The sequence below is a fragment of the Tachypleus tridentatus genome, chromosome 9 (genome assembly GCF_004210375.1).
Source record: "Tachypleus tridentatus isolate NWPU-2018 chromosome 9, ASM421037v1, whole genome shotgun sequence".
Taxonomy (NCBI): Eukaryota; Metazoa; Arthropoda; class Merostomata; order Xiphosura; family Limulidae; genus Tachypleus; species Tachypleus tridentatus.
This window is the reverse complement of record NC_134833.1, coordinates 85,761,587-85,779,521: the sequence shown is the minus strand read 5'-3', so window position 1 is coordinate 85,779,521 and position 17,935 is coordinate 85,761,587. Positions and strand designations below refer to the sequence as shown.

Here is a 17,935-nt window from a genome sequence, read left to right as displayed (position 1 = left end):
AGGCCAAAGTGGTGTGTTAGGGTTGGACCCCTCAACCACCAGGATCCTCTCCTCACACCACGCAAACACGTGGGTGGATGTTTAGATCCTGTAGAACAGAACCTTCCTGGGAGGTCCCCTCACCACATACAGGAATCCACACGAGGTGAAGGGACCTCCCAGGGAAGGTTCTGTTCTGTCTGGTTACCTTCTCTGGGATCTAAACATCCACCCACGTGTTTGCTGTGTGTGGTGACCCATGAAGGGGAGGAGAGGATCCTGGTGGTTGAGGGGTCCAACCCTAACACACCACTTTGGCCTTGAATTCCTGTAGACGGGCAGCCTTTGGGTGGCCCCTTTGGGTCAATCGGCTGGTCCACTTGGGCTAGAGTTAACCAAGTACCAGTGTTGGAAGTTCTCAATGGGTGTTATGGACATTGTATCTGATGCTGGTGTTTGGGTATATTGCTCACGAAACCCTGGCGTTGCTGCATTGTCCTTGCATGACTTTGTAGTGTGTCCCCTCATAGGGCTCCCTGGTGGGTGGGGTCAGTGGGTACCGAAATTTTTCTTTTTTCCTATGGATCCTCCTTCAAAAAATTTCAATAAAATAGTGAAAAAGTCAATGGGTAAGCGACCACGTCTTGAAGACTGAACAGCAATTTTCAACATCTGTAACACACGTACCTCATTTTCTTATATTACATTCTCTTTCAGAAAAACCTTTAGGGCAATTGTCCCTCTTTTTTATTCAGAAGGGACTAGAGGGACTTGCTGGCTCTCCAAAGTCTACTGACTTTGATTGAAGAAGCTTCAATCCGGAGACATATTGGTTAAAACATCCACATCCCAACACAGTGAACTCCTCTTGAATTCAAAGGCAATTGGGGATACACCTATTGAGGTTACACCTCATGCTACTATGAATTCATCATGAGGAGTTATTGTTGAGAGGGATTTGAAGAACGTTCCTGAATCAGAGATTCTCGCTGGTCTCTGCACTCGAGTTTCTGCAGTGAAGCGCATCTCCACTTGCAAAGATGGAGTTACATTGCCAACAAATACCCTCGTTTTGACATTTGCTTCATCACGTGCACCTGCCACCATCAAGGCAGGTTATCTCATTTGCAGAGTAAGGCCATACATTTCAAACCCTCTCCAATGTTTCCAATGTCAGAGATTCGGCCACTCAAAGACATCACGTTGTGGTTCCCTGACATGTGCTCGACCACGATGCCTATGAATGTGACATGCACCCACATTGCATCAACTGCAATGGTTCTCACCCCTCTTACTTTCGTTCTTGCCCTAAATGGTTGGAGGAAAAAGAGGTGCAGTGTTTGAAAACGATACATAACATTAGTTATCCTGAGGCTCGGAAATTGCTGCCCACCACTCCATCTCGGACATATGCTACTGCACTTCATTCCACAACTACAGTGGGAGTGCAGACAGATCTTTCTGTGCCTCCAAGAGAATCGTTTTCAAAACAAATGAAAAGCTTTTTGACCTCCATGGTTAAAAAGGTTGATGAATCGACTTCCACACCCATATCTGTTACTTCCATACATTCCAACAAACCTCAAGATCTACATCCTTCAGTTTCGAATACAGGCATTTCTTCTGATACATCTTTTTCTCCCACTCCAAGAGGCAAAACAATCATTCGTTCACGTCCTCAGTCACTGGAATCCCCTTCTAACAACAAAGACCTGCCCAATCGATCCAGGGCAGGATCCATGGAGGTTGATAGACCTCCTCCAACTAAGGACAGTAAGGAAAAAAGACATGGTCGTAAACAGAATGGTTCTCCAGCCACTTCACCTACCCATCATTAAAAATGGCCACCTTGATACAATGGAACTGTCGAGGTTCACGTTCTAATTTGGATGATATCAAAACACTAATTGCTTCCTACCATTTTGTTTGTCTTTCTTTACAAGAAACATTTCTCAAACCTGCTGATACAGTCACCATTCAGCAGTTTTCTCTGTACAGAAATGACAGGCTGTGTGATGGACGAGTACATGGAGGGGTGGCACTATTGGTTGATCAGCATGTTCCCACCCTCCCTTTGTCACTCAACACACCCTTGGAGGTTGTAGCCATCCGTGTTTCCTTGGTTCGTACCATCACTGTTTGTTCTCTCTACCTGTCCCCTGGAGAGACATATAATCAATCAGACCTTGATGCTCTCGTTAAACAGTTGCCATCTCCATTTCTAATCCTAGGGGACTTTAATGGACATCATCCTCTCTGGGGGAAGTGCTGTTATTGATGGGAGGGTTTGCTCTGTAGAGCGTATGCTCTATGATCACAGTCTTTTTTTTTTCAATACTAGTTCTTCCACTTATTTTCATGCACCAAGTCAGTCCTTTATTGCTATTGATCTCTCGGTTTGCTCCCCTTCATTATTCTCCCATTTTTCATGGAGGGTTGACAATAATCCACTAGGCAGTGATCATTTTCCTATCCTTTTGAGAGAGACCGGCCGTGGTCGATGCCACCCTACCCACGTGCCCTGGTGGAAGCTGGATCAGGCAGACTTGTCCACTTTCACTGCTCTTTCAGAACTTGATTCTGCCATCGTAAATCAGCCATCAATAGACGACTGTGTGCCAGCAGTAAGTGGCTGTATTATACAAGCAGCTGCTCAGTGTATTCCTAAAACCTTGACACGTTTTCCACGATATCCTCTTCCGTGGTGGAATCCTGCTTGCCACTTAGCACGGAAGGCTCAAAAATGGGCCTGGGATACTTTTTGTAGATATCCCACACTTTCAAACCGCATCGCTTTCCAATGGGCCTATGCACATGCTAGGTGGGTAAGAAGTCAAAGCCAGAAGGAATCTTGGATAAAGTTCACAACTAGCATATCTTCTACCACCAGTTCCAAGATCATATGGGACAGGATTCAAAAGGTTAATGGGCACTACAATTCTCTCCCCCTCTCGATCTTACTCTATGATGGTCAGGAGGTGGCTGATGTCCGGGAGCATCGCTGATACTCTAGGTGAAAGCTTTTGCTGGGTATCTAGCACTTCTGCTTGTTCCTCTACTTTCTTGGGCATCAAGACTCGGGCAGAGCGTTCACCTCTTTCCTTTCGAACTGACTGTTTCTTTGACTATATTTGTCCCTTTACACTAGTGGAACTGAAAATGGCCCTTCATCAGTCTGCCAGTACATCTGTTGGACCTGATGATGTTCATTATGACATGCTGCACCATCTATGTCCTGCTTCTCTTGATGTCCTTCTGATTGTCTTTAACCGGATTTGGCAGGAGAATGTTTTTCCTGATGCCTGGTGCCAGGCTATTATTTTACCTTTCTCTAAGCCAGGGGAAGATCCCAAGATTCCTTCAAACTACCGTCCAATTGCTTTGATGAGCTGTCTCTATAAGACCTTAGAAAGGATAGTTAATGCTCGTCTTGTTGGGTTCCTCGAATCAAACAACCTCCTCTCGCCCACCAAGTGTGGGTTCCAACGACAGCACTCCACCACAGACCACCTAATTCATCTTGAAACATCAATCAGAGAAGCCTTTCTCAAATGCCAACATCTTGTATGTATATTCTTTGACATTGAGAAGGCTTATGACACAACATGGAGGTATGGCATTTTGCGAGACCTCCATACATGTGGATTACGTAGCCATTTACCCATATTTATTAAAATTTTTTTAATGGACAGGAGATTCCAAGTTCATGTGGGTTCGACACTTTCCCGTTCTTTTGTACAGGAACTTGGAGTCCATCAAGGCTGTGTTTTGAGTGTCACACTTTTCAGTATAAAGATAAATGCCATCACTGAACAACTCCCTCTCACTATTGCGAATGGGCTGTATGTCGACGACTTTCACATCTCATGTCAGTCGTCGAACATGAGATATATTGAGTGGCAACTACAAACTGCCCTCAATCATGTACTGAAGTGGACTATGGGGAACGGCTTTAATTTCTCTCTCTCTAAAACCATATGCATGCACTTTTGCTGCCAACGGGGTATTCACCCTGATCCTGAACTTCATATCAGTGAAGTTTCACTGCCAGTGGTCCCTGAGACCAAGTACTTGGGGCTTATCTTTGACTGTAAGCTGACCTTTATACCACACTTAAAGCAGCTTTGGGTCAAATACACAAGAGCACTGAACATCCTCCGTGTCCTCTCTTCTACCAGTTGGGGAGCAGATCGATGTTCAATGTTAAAGGTATATCGTGCACTTATTCGATCAAAACTCGACTAATCAATGGTCTATGACTCTGCCAGACCCTCGGCCTTAAAGATGCTGGACCCCATTCATCACCAAGGACTTCAACTCTGCACTGGGGCTTTCCGTACCTCTCCAGTTCAAAGCTTATACATTGAATCTCATGAACCTTCTCTGCACCTTCGCCGTTTGCAACTATGTATACAATACTCTTCGAAACTTCATTCCTTAACAAAGCATCCCAGCTGGGGATATGTTTTCCTTCCTCGGTGGGCCATACTTTTTCAGAACAGACGATCTACCATTGCTCATTTGGCCTTTGCATCCAGGTGCAATTGGATGAATTGGGTCTGTCCTTGGATAACATTGCAGATTCCACAGGTCAGCCCATCCCACCAGGACTTATTACAGCCCCCAAATGTGACCTTTCTTTCAGTCATCTGAAAAAGGCAGATACTCAGATTGGAAGTACCTTCTTTTATTTAATGAGCATCTTTCAAACAATCATTCTGTTCCCATTTATACAGATGGTTCCAAATCAGGTAATTCAGTGGACTCTGCTATGGTTTGCTGCGGTTTGGTAGTTGCACGCAAAATTCCCTCTACAGCTTCTGTGTTCACTGCTGAACTGTATGCCATATCTCTTGCCCTGGATCATATTGCAGCTGAGCAGTACTCCAGTTGCACTATTTATACTGACTCACTTAGTTCTATACTGGCCCTGGAATCGCTACACGTTGGCTCACACCCTGTTCTCGCTGATATTCAAAACCGACTGGCCCATTTCTCATTAACTGCTACTTCAATTCAGTTTTTCTGGATACCAGGCCATGTTGGTGTTCGCGGGAACGAGCTTGCAGACACGGCAGCTAAATCTATCTTCTCCGGCACTGTCACCACTGTGCCTATTCCGTACATGGACTATGTATGGTCTTGTATTCAAGGCTCGGCTCCATGCCAGCTGGCAGTCCACTTGGAGTGAGCAACGCAACAACAAGCTTTTTCAAGTAAAACCCTATATTGGGCTTTGGCCATCTAGCTTCCATAAAGTTTGGAAGGAGGAAGTTGTTCTAACTAGACTACGCATTGGTCACAGTTTTTTAACTCATTGTTTTCTTTTATCTGGAACTGATGTACCAATGTGTAGTTTGTGTAACACTCAAACCACTATCAGCCACATTTTACTTTCTTGCCATCGTTACAATTCTCAACGACGGCAATATTTTAAACATGTTTTTTCCCAGGGTTTATCTGTAACATTGGACAGTGTTATTGGTGATGGTTACACTGTCCACCTTGATAAATTTTTTAGGTTTTTAATGGCCATTAATCTTTTTAATCTCATTTAAGTGTTGCATATTTATTCATTACACCTTTTTAATTGTGGTTCCTTTTTTACAGTTTCATTCTCTCTAGTTCAATTTGACATTGGAAAATGGCCAGAACATTAAATAACTCGACACCAGGACTGGAAAGGCCACCTTCAGGTGACTAACACTGCTGTTTGAACTATCCGTTTGAACTACTCGTTAGTCGTCCTGGCCAGTTGTTATTACACTTTTGCTGCATGTCATTTAACACTTTTACTACTTTACCTTTTAGTACTGGCCATAATGACACATAACTAGTAACCATAACTGGAAAGACCAACTTCAGGTGACTGACGGTGGTTCTTGAACTTACCTGTTAGCCTTCCTGGCGGGTTATGATCATTACTATTTTGCTATAGTAAGTACTTTACAACTTCTTTTACTCTGCTTTCTCTCTTAACATTGTAGACTAGGTGTCAACATTGGTTTTATACTTTTTCTGTTTTTCAATGATGTTTTGTTTTACCTTCATTTCCTTTTGTGTATTTTACTACATTTACTTTATTTTTACCTTTTACTGGACGTTTGGCACAGATAGCTTAGCTGCTTTGTGCCATAAAACACTAAATCAATCAATCAAACGCAGTCCCTTATTGCTTGCAAGGTTCTATTGCTTTTAGGGATGTGGGCATTGATGACATCACTGGTCATCCTCAGTCATCTTATCTCTTCAGTGGAAGCTTCACAAATGATGGAACTTTGACTTGGGATCCTTTTACTACTTTTATTTTTCATTCCTTTTCTCTGTGGGTGTGCTGCTTCTTCCCCTGTGTACATCTTTTCACTGATGCATCTTTTTGGGGATGGGGACATGGGTCACTCACTAAGAGGCTTCAGACCATTGGTTTGCATATCGCTGTTCTCAAACTTCTAGCTTTATGTTAGGTGTTACATCACTTCCCTTCTCTTGTCTGACATTGTCTGGTAATGGTTCATTCAGATAATTTTACAGTGATGGCACATATCAACCACTGAGGGAGTACCAGGTAGAGATATCTCCATTTTGAAATGTTAGATCTTTTATACTGGGCTCACACACATTATGCTCATCTTATTCCATGTCATGAGCCAAATGCTTCAATTTGGTCTTGAATTATCTTTCATACCCCAACCAAATAATGTTTCACAGAGTGGGGATTACATCCCCTTGTTTTTAGAGATCTTCATCATTGGTGGCTTTCTTCCCCATGATTGCCTTTGCTACAGGTTTCAACAATGCATTACCTCTCTTTTGGTCACCTGTTTCTCATCCCTAGGCTCTGGTCGTTGATGCCTTCAGCCAGGATTGATCACACAAGTATCTTTTCGTGTACCCACACATCTAATTACTTCATCTGGTGATTTCTCTCATCCACTTCTTGTTTGATCCTCCTGGTTGCTTCTTATTTACCATCTTAACTTTGGTTTCCATGGTTACAGAAAATTATCCTCTACCCTCCTGTCCCTCTTCCACTTTTTGCCGACCTTCTTTGTCAACTTAGAGTGAATGTTCTACATTTTACCCTTTGTGTCCTAAGTCTTCATGCCTGGCTTTTCTTAAGTTCTTGGCAAGAAAATCCAATTTCACACTTCAAGTTGGTTCTTTGTTAGCTGGTTCAATCCATCAATCCAACTTTGCTGAGAGTCTCCACATTGACTTCAACCACACCATCACCCACCACATTGCGTACTTAACCACAAAATTACCCGAGAGGTTTGAGGCCACTGTTGGTAGGCAGCTGGCGTGGCTAATCGAAATTCTGACTCGCTCCTCATTGGATGTCGAATTGATGGACCCACTGCCAACTGCCCCAACACTCACAGCATAACTGGCCTCTCAATGAAGTTGACTTACCAAGTATGGTTTGTAGCACCCTAACCACTCTATATCTTGGGGTGTACCATTTGTTTACCCACCTTTCTCATTATAGGACTCAGTTAAAGTATATTTCTACAGTGCCACATTCTCTCCCACTTGGATGTGCCCATCTCATATTGCACCCTTATATCTTACACATTCTACAGTTGAATGAAGAGTATACCTGGCTCAAAAGTGGTTCAGTCTGTCTTTTCATATCTTCAGATCTGAATCTCTTATTTACAGGGATATCCTTTGGATGCTTTTGGGGGGTATTTCTGTTGTTCCCTCCTCCTTATCAGTATGGAATTCCAGCTAATCTTGTTAGTGGAGGTAAGGAATGTACTGAAAGTTATAATATTTCTATTCTGAAAATATGTTTCTGATAGGTACTTACCTCTCTCATTTCTCACCCTTCTTCTGGTACTGCCCTCTTCTGCCAAACTTCAAAGTGATAGTTTGGTAGAGGAATGTAGAGAGAGTTGCAAGTGTCACATAAGCATGTTGTATTCCTATCGGTGAGGATGTGACACATGATGATTTGCCTGAGAGACATGTTTGAATCTTGCAATCCTAATAGGGAGAGCAGAAAGCTTTTGACATGCACAGAGAAAAATTTTGCATGTAGAGGGCAGCACTGAACAAGAATAGCTAATCATGTGCAAGAGGGTTAGTGCCTTTTGATAATATATCTTCATTGTAGGAAAATTTTAACTTTTGATAGTTTTGACTTGTAAGAAGTGTTTCATTTTCAAAAGTTAAGTGTATCCATTTGAAAATTATGGTTTAAAACGTTAATTTTATATCTGACTTCCCTGTACAGTCTTAACACAATGATTAAAACTATTAATGTATGTATATTTTTGTTTAACTTTATTCCAGTCCTTTGCATTTGAATATGTAAGTGAATTCTAAATTGTAGCCCTGAAATTATATTGTAGTATAACTGAGAGATCAACAGAAGTTCTTTAGTATTCATAGTTGTAATTATTAGTTGTTACCAAGAAATAATATGCTATATATATTCAAATAAGTCCATTAATTTCAACTAATGAGCTTAGAAGTGTCATAACTTGACCACAAGAACTTGTGTTAAGCTCCTATGCTTAATTATCTTGTTAATTGTTTGTGTTACTTATACAACTTAAACACAACTATGTTAATGTGGTCAGTTTTTATCTTGGATAACTGTTATGATTGCTGATTGATGGTAATATTAGACATGTTTAAAGATAATGTATATCACAAGGGAGAAATAATTAGCTGTGTTACATTTAGGACACACAATATTAGCAAAGCAAGACATAATTAATAGGTTTAAATGTTTGTGAATATGCAAAATGGGATTATATTATAATGATTTTGAATATGCAAGTCATGGGACCTTGACAGCCAATATAGTCACATCAGAACATTTTTTGACATTTGGTAGAATATGTATTGTCATTAAATATGGGTTGCTTTTTGAAAGAGATTATTGCAGCTCTCATTATTGCAAAATAGTCATGCAGTAAGTTCATGAGTATGTGTTTAGATCAAGAAATTATAATTGTATAGAAGTAGATGTCCCTTGTTCTTAAAGACATTGAAAAATAAAGGAATATGGATTAATTTGTAGCACCAAGACCATCCAGAAAGAGACCTGCAATTAGTTGTAATATGAAAAGTGTGGCATATTGTAACAAGAGAGATTCCACAAAATGAAGATAATAAAAAAAAAACAACATCCATATGTCCCTGGCCATAACATGCAATATAATTGAAAGGATATTTGTCTGCAAAATTACAGAAGTGATGCAAGAATGAATTCCTTCTATAACATATCCATTCACTCATCACATACCTCACACAAATGTAGAATGAAACACTTATTCATATTCTTACATACAAAGGCATGTCAGGAAAATCTAGACACAGCATCTGTGACATCTGTGAGTTTAAACAGCTTCTTGGGAGGCTATCATCTTTCTTTACTAGGTAACTTCTAAAATGCATGAAAAAAGTTGTGTAATGGTTCTGACAGGAGAACCTTATGTCAGAGCCTAAATATAGACTAAATTTGGAAAAAGGCCATAATAACGTTCTTAATTTTAAGATTTTTTAGAGAAAATTTACCTTTTTGAATCCCCTGTATTAACTTTTCTTTTGATGAATACAGTAAAAAGAAAGATAGCTAAAATATTCACAATGAAACACTGCTTAAACATTGGGAGTTTAGATAAAAAATAATTCCATTTTGAAAAGTGCATCTTTATTAGTAGAACCTATGTAGCAGGGCCATTGTCATGATTCATGAGCAATAGAGAGAGCACAAACAGATGTGACAGCATGGACTCTAGTGAGGAAGTGAGGCTCCAAATTCATTTAAATATAACCTATTGAACCTGTGTATTTTTTATTGGACTAATATGAAATTCATATCTTCACTAAAATATCTGTGTGAAACTCATTGATTTCATTATTTTACAGAGTTATCTTTCTGAGTATAAATATTGTCATAATTTCAGCTCAATTTGTTTCAAGAGTTTATCAATTATAACCCATTAATCTTGTGATAAAATAAAATAGTTTTGCTTGCAGTTCATGTGATGCATCAATCAATAAGGACACAAAGTTTTCTTTAACTCAGAAACTATAGAAACTTTTGGTTTATCCAGATCTTTGTAACTATGATGTTGAAGTACTAATAAAATGATAAAAGAAAGGGATTATTGTATCTAATAGAAATTTTGTTGAAACAATAAGGTTTTGTGGCCAGTACACTTTTTAATAATGTATTTGTTCAGACACTTTAATATATGGGATATATTTGTTCATTGTTTAAGCTGTATTCACAGACTCTTATTTTTACCTTTACCTCTAGAGAATCCCTAAAATTTTATTCCACAGTTCTGAATGTGGACTCAGACCATATCTTTCACTTTCCAATACAGATCTCCAGTGTCCACCAGTTATTAGAAAGGTAAAAGTTGCTGATCTAATCTTTACAATACCACTTCATACCTCTAAGTCTATCTTTTTATTTATTTTTTTTATTTTTACTTCCTGTTATTTAAATATTTGTTTATATTCCAATAATGTTATAACTTTTTGCCATGTTAATGCATACATCATAGCACTACCAAGATCTTTGTAATTTAAAAATGAGAAGTCGGTACTTTAGATTAGAAATTTAGATTGTAGTTTTATCTACTTTTTCGTAGTGTGAAATCTATGGAACTGTTTTGTAGAGTACATAATACCTCAATAATAATTGCAGCACATGTTTTTGCAACATTTCAGTGTAACTTAAATTTGTTTAAGCAGAGTATGATGAATTTGTTTTGGCCATTTATACAATTGCTCAACAATATTAGTGATTCTTCAGTTAATTTATCAAATTGTATTTAATGTTGATGCATTATTTCCACATTACCTGTAGTAGTTTTTCAAGTTAAACTATGAATTTCTTATTAGTTATGTTATGTGTGTAAGAAACATATAACAGAGGGTTAAGTATGTTAGGTCCAAATGATTTTAAATATATCAATCAGCAAGTCACGTGATATAAAGTCCTGGTAGCCAAAAATTATCAGAATTACATTTGAACTTTGTTTAGCATTTTATAGGTAATGCAATACCGTGCAAAATTGATCACTTTTGAGAAAGGTATGCAACAGTTCTTTCTAGTGCAAAATATACATACACTCAAACCAGAAGGATTTGCTAAGGTTGAAGATTTGGGATTTCAGAAACAGGGAATCTCTTTTGTTTAATATCATTAGAAAGCAAAAAATATAGATCAACTTGATATACCAAGACCATATAATAAAAGATGTGCAATGTATAACACTTTAACGATGGTAAGCAAAGTGCAACACTATGTTAAAGATAAGGAATCCATGAATATAAAAGTCACTGATAAAAGACCGTCCACATGTCTTAGGCGACAGTTCACAACATGAGAAAGTCTTCTATCTAGAAAAGCAACACACATCACATGTCAAAATGTTGTTTTTCACAAATTACAACTGTTGCATGTCTCAGTCAGCTGGAGAATAAAATAGATATCCGTGCTATTCCAAACAAAGACATATCAACCAAATTACTTGCCACAGAAAGTCTGTATGGCTGACCTAATGAATGTTGTTGTAGAAAACCGTTGTCCTTGTACACTAAATAGGTTATGGAAAATTAGTAGGGAAGACTAATGCAATTTGGACATAAACTTATAATAGAGTATTTAGCAGTGGAAACTCTGCTGTTGTGCTCTTTTCAAGATCTCTCTTTGGTTATGGCAACATGGACCATAGGAAATGAGGAACTTCAATAATATTAGTTCAATGTACTCAGTCTCTATAATTATATGAAGTTAAACATTTATGAAGTAAACTTAAATTAGAATTTTTGTTAAATTATTATATTTCTACAACAGTTACCTTGTGTACGAGGTCTGTTCAAAAATTACGCGGACTGTTTGAATTGCACGGCTCCAGTTGGTTCCAGGGGAATCCGCTTGGTGTCACTAGGTTTGCACAGATCAACTGATTACGACGCCATTTCCCAATTGCAGATATCTTCATTTGTGTATCAGCTACGCGGTTTTAAGTGAAGTGCGATTTTTTTTGTTTGGCGGATTTCAGAATGAATGACCTGAAGGAGCAACGACTTGCTGTGAAATTTTGTGTTAAACTTGGAAAATCTGCGACTGAAACTTTTGCTATGTTTAACACGGCTTTACGGTGATGTTGCTATGAAGCGTACGGCATGTTTCAAGTGGCATGAATGTTTTAATGATGGTCGACAGTCCATTGAAGATGATGAGCGTCCTGGACGTCCTTCCACGTCAACTGACGACCCACACGTCGACAAAATCAACACCCTGGTGCGAGCAAATCGACGTCTGACTGTCAGGAAACTTGCTGAAGAGTGTGAGATATCAGCTGGATCTTGTTACGAGATTTTGACTGAAAAATTGAAGATGCACCGCGTTGCTGCGAAATTTGTGCCACGCTTGATGACAGACAAACAAAAAGCCCATCACGTCCAGGTTTGTCAGGAACTGCTTGATCGTTCAGAAGAAGATGAAAACTTCTTGTCAAGGATCACAACAGGTGATGAATCATGGGTTTATGGTTATGACATTGAAACAAAGGTCCAATCATCCCAGTGGATGGGTGAAACATCCCCTAGACCCAAAAAAGCTCGCCAAGTTCGATCCAAGGGCAAGGTGATGCTGACAGTTTTCTTCGATGCTAAGGGTGTTGTTCACCACAATTACCTCCCCGAAGGCTCCACATTGAACCAGACTTACTACATTGAAGTTCTGAAACGTCTGAGGGACGCCATCCATCGTAAAAGGCCAGAAATGTGGAGGAGTGGCGACTGGTTTTTCCATCACGACAACGCTCCAGCCCATTCAGCCCTCAGAACTCGTGAGTTTTTGGCCAAACACTTGATCACTGTTCTTCCCCACCCCCCTACTCACCTGACCTTGCTCCTTGCAATTTTTTCTTGTTCCCCAAACTCAAAAGACCTTTGAAAGGAAGATGATTTGAGACGATTCTCAAGATTAAGGCAAATGCGACGAAGGAGCTGGAGGACATTACAAAAGAAGTGTACTAGGACTGTTTCAACAAGTGGAAACACCGTTGGGATAAGTGTGTGCGTTGGGGATGAGAGTACTTTGAAGGGGTCCCAGACCTGTAACTTCTAAATAAAGTACATTTTGTTTTATGACGTCAGTCCGCGTATTTTTTGAACAGACCTCGTAAGTTAAAAAAATGTACATATGCATCTATATAGTGCTTTGTATAAAGTGGTACAGTTCGGATTAACCTTTTTCATATGTTATTCTACAAAAGGTTACCAGTCTTAGAATGGAGAGTCTCTTTGAAAAGCCGAGATAAACATTATCAGGTTCAAAATATTTGCCAAATAGCAACTAAGCCTCCTTTTGATCACTGCTTGATGTGCAAGTCCACAGGTCAGTTGTTTGTTAATCAAATATATCTTTATTATGAACTAAAAGCTCTTATTTTATTAATGATGTGCAAGAGTGTTACTGGTGTATTGCATACTTGTATTACTTTATTAGAAGTTACAGCCCTGGTACTAAGGAGGAACATTTTTTAGAACAGTACAACATTTTGATTACTATTGTGATAATTTTCAAGCACACAAGGTTTTACCTTTAAAAGTTGTATACTTGCAATTGATGTATATATGTTCTAAGAAATATTCTTCTTTACTGTGAAATCTGTAACTCGTAATAAAGTAATACTTATAATCAATAAATAAACTCAAAATGAAACTATTAATTGTGTATTTGTACTCGTGTACATAGAATAACATGATTCCATATAACATTTTTCAAAACCTACTGAAATTTCTGTCTCTGCTCAAAATATTTTATTGTTATTTAAAACATTTATTTTCTCAACAGGTCAAGAGCTTTTCAATTATGTAACCAAGATCAATTGTATTCAAGATACAGTTCGAAAAACATGAACACAATTTCAACTTTGTCTACTTTGTTTTGTTATTTCCTTTGTATCAAATATAGCATATTGTTCATTATTATATGAAGAACAGTGGACTAAATTCACTATAACCATCTTGTCAAAATAAACTACTTGTATGTATTCATTATATATTTAAATAAAGATATTAGATATATAAATTATTCTACTGACATTCTAGAAAGTTATTATACATGTCTCAACTTAATATCCTGTGTGGTTTTTAAGTGATACAAGTTTTGGGGTTATTTTTAAAACACCTTAAGCTCCACATAAAGTATAATTTTAATTTGGATATTTAAGATGGCAATTGATTATTTCAAAACACATTTCAGAATATAAAGTATTTGTAAATATTCATACTATTGCTGAGATACAGACTGAATAATTCCTAACTGAACAATGTAGTAATTTTATGTTTAGGATTTTGGTGTGAACAACTGAACCTATAACTGTTGGCTATGGTTGGACAAGACTTTTTTTCTTTTTTTGAAATGCCAATTCAATTATTCTTTCTGTCAGTTGCTTTGAATTTGATATGATAATATAAAATAAATTAATGCAAAATTATGTTAATGCCATTTCTCATTGATTAAGATCAGCATATCAGATTATGATAGTGAATTTTATGTTGATGTTTTTCCAATATTATACTACTCTTCAAATTTAGTATCACCAAGGCTCTGTAATGTAAAACTGAGCACTTTTCTTTCATCTGGTGATATTTTTTTTGTATAAAATTTTACCATAGTTTTGTAGAAGTTCACATTGAAAGGGGTAATTGGACATGGTGCATTGTACATATATAACGACACTGTTAACATCACGCATCCTCTTTTATATTATTAGTTGCAGTAAAATAGATGTGAAATTTATTTAAAGTGAATGAATAACTCCAACTGCTATTTTTTTTTTAAACTTACTTGAATTTGTAATGAGCTGTATTGTGGCTTAGGAATTTGAAATAGTTCTTCTCTTTTTCATAAACATTTAATTCACCCCTTAGTCACACTAACAATAATTAATGGCATCAGTTATGTTGAGATGCAATTGAACAAGATTTATTTGCAAACTTTTCTTCTCTGTGGTTATTTTACTCATCACTTGATCAACCAGTGATATTATCAAACAACTTTATTACAGTATTAGCTTTCTTCAAATGATTTTAATACACTACATTAAAGATATGTGATGAAGGAGTTGGTATACTTGACATAACAGAAATAACATGAGTATGGTTGCATATTTGGTAACTGTTTTAAAATTTAAAAAAAAGTTGTATTGAGCTTATGGTACAAAATTTCTTAAAACTGAACTATAGAGTAATACAAAAATGCTTGGTAGTATACATGTAGCATGAGAAAATAGATCTCCAATCATGATTCAGTACAGCTGAGAGTGAGAGAAAATATCCTCAATTATTGAAGTTAATGGATAAGTATGCTTTTGTTATAAATATATGCATGTTTGGACATGGTACTAGATTAGAGTAGTTTGTGTGACTGTGATGTATGTAACTTTTAACTTTATCACATTAGGATTACAATATATTCTTTTTATGCAATTACAAAGTATACTAGCAACTATTGTGTTTCATAGAAAAACTATGATGAAATACTAACTAGAAATAGTAGTTAAGCAAATGGCTTACTTTCAAAAAGTGATGGAAGTCATCAAAGTGTACAAATGGTTGAGTATGTTATATTAAAATGACTTTGAATGTGCAAATTATTAATTCACATGGCAACTACAACCAACATGAAGTGGTTGGGATGGCATATATCAAAACAAAATTTTGAAATTATCCATCATTAAGTCAGTTGTGTAATGCCATTGAATATTTTTCACTCTTCATTAGGATTTGGAACAACTGTTTCTGACACAAAAAAAAACTACAGCCATGGTGGGCAGAGTGTGATATTTTATAACAGGTGAGAATCAGTGATCGTAAGGATTATTGGCAAAAAGCTGTCATCCTGTTCCGCATAAGAAGGATTTCTGTCTGGTAAAGTTACACAACTTGTTTCCATAACATTCCTGTTCAATTGTTGCATACCTCAAACAGCTGGAGGATGAAATGGGTATTCCTTCTATTTCATATGAAGTTATACCACATTGTGCTATTAAAGTGTGAAATGAGTATTGAGAACCAATTGTATACATAACACTATATCAAATATGGAAGCAATCATATTGGTGTGGTGTTTTGGACATGTTAGCATTGAATAGAGCCTTTTACAGTGGAAAGTACCCTACAGAGCTATTATCATGGTGCATGGTCAGCAGGTAGAGCATGAGCACATGTGGAATTTCAGACTGTAATGATGTTATGAGACTCTAAAATCATTTGAATATAATGTATTCAGCTTCTGTATTATTCTAGATGTTTTTTATTTATTTTAAGCTACTGAATTCTTATTTTACTTTTACTGGCTGGCTATGATACATAAAATTTGCTCCGAGATGTACATTAAATAATTCATTAATGTTTTATTAATTTCACAATTTTGTTATCCACATGATTTCCATCATTTCAATGAATGACAAAAATTTGATACATTTGTATGTGTCCAACATAAATAAATATATTTTGCATCCTACTGCAACACTTATAAATGCTTTGCTATTTACCTGCTATAGATCAAAGTTATCACTAAAACAGAAATAAGCTCACTGCTACACTACAATAACACTAACAATTCATTAGAACAAAATAGAATTTACATATTGGAAATGCATGTTACAGTTATAGTCTCTTTTATAATAAGGGACATAGCATATGTATCAGTATCTCTCTTTGTTTCTTTTAAACTTATTGCAAAGCTACACAAGGGCTTTCTGCACCAGCTGTCCCTAACTTAACAGTATAAGACTAGAGAGAAGGCACTTGGTCATCACCACCTGCTGCCGACTCTTGGGCTACTCTATTACCAACAGAGTGGAATTGACAATAACCTTGTAACACCCCTACAGCTGAAAGGGCAAGCATGTTTGGTGTGATGGGGAATCAAACCTGTAACCCTCAGATTATGAGTTGAATGCCCTAACCACGTGTTTATTTAACCAAAACGTTTGTGCCATCTATTGATTGGCACCCCAAACAAAAGTTCATAATAAATTTTACTTATTGGGTATTCAAGATTCAGACAATTAGAAAAATAACTGTGGTATGTGCAACAATCATTTTATTGATAATGTAACAATTTTAAGTAAAAGCTCTCTCCTCACAACAAGAACACAACTTTCACTAGGATTGTATCTGAGGATTTGATTATATCTTTATTCATATAGTTTTTAAATGTGGTACTGAGAAACTAGTGTATACATGTACATGGAAATTTTATTGAGGGCTTATTGCAAATTTTATGATTTTTTTTATGTTGTGGCTCAATGGTATGTGAACTTCAGTGCTAGAATCTGGGTTTTGATACCAATGGTGGGTAGATAAAAGATAGTCCATTTATGCTTAACTTCAAACAAACACACGAAAATTATGTTGTGTACCACTAGCATTAGTTCCATGTACCAACAGTGGTACACATACCACAGTTTGAGAATCCATACTTTTAGGCCATCCCTGGACCAAATGTGTTTTTAAAACACTTCTTATGAGGTACTTTATTTGTTTAGAGCAGAGCAATTCGATGAAAATACTGTTGAGAATAACATCCAGTGTATTTTACGATGAATGCAAATTACAATTAGATGTTTTCAAAAATAATTTATTATCATTAAATCAGAAATAAATAAATCTAAATTACAATTAGATTTAAATTACAATTAAATTTTTAATTTATTATCATTAAATCAAAAATAAATAAATCTAAATTACAATTAGATGTTTTCAAAAATAATTTATTATCATTAAATCAAAAATAAATAAATCTAAGGCATTATTTATAAAAAAAATATCACTTGTGATACTTTAATAAACAAAACAGAAAATTTGTATTTACAATGTAAACTATGGTTCTATGAGGACGACTGTAGGGCTGTTTCTACTGAAAATTTGTTTCCAAATGAAGATTTCAATCTAGTAT

At 36.8% G+C, this 17,935-nt stretch overlaps 1 protein-coding gene across 4 annotated transcripts in view; it reads left to right on the top strand.

Moving 5' to 3' along the window:
• Zwilch (zwilch kinetochore protein) overlaps nucleotides 1-14,056 on the top strand; it is a 54,773-nt gene extending 40,717 nt beyond the window's left edge. For 3 of the 4 annotated variants that reach the window (XM_076458673.1, XM_076458672.1, XM_076458671.1), the window contains 3 exons: nucleotides 10,259-10,357; nucleotides 13,239-13,360; nucleotides 13,820-14,056. In XM_076458673.1, coding sequence (XP_076314788.1) covers nucleotides 10,259-10,357; nucleotides 13,239-13,360; nucleotides 13,820-13,884 — 286 coding nt within the window. In that variant the 3' untranslated portion in view covers nucleotides 13,885-14,056. The remainder of the gene's footprint in view (nucleotides 1-10,258; nucleotides 10,358-13,238; nucleotides 13,361-13,819) is intronic. The other variant, XR_013014918.1, reaches the window with a different exon arrangement.
• Nucleotides 14,057-17,935: the final 3,879 nt, after the last annotated feature.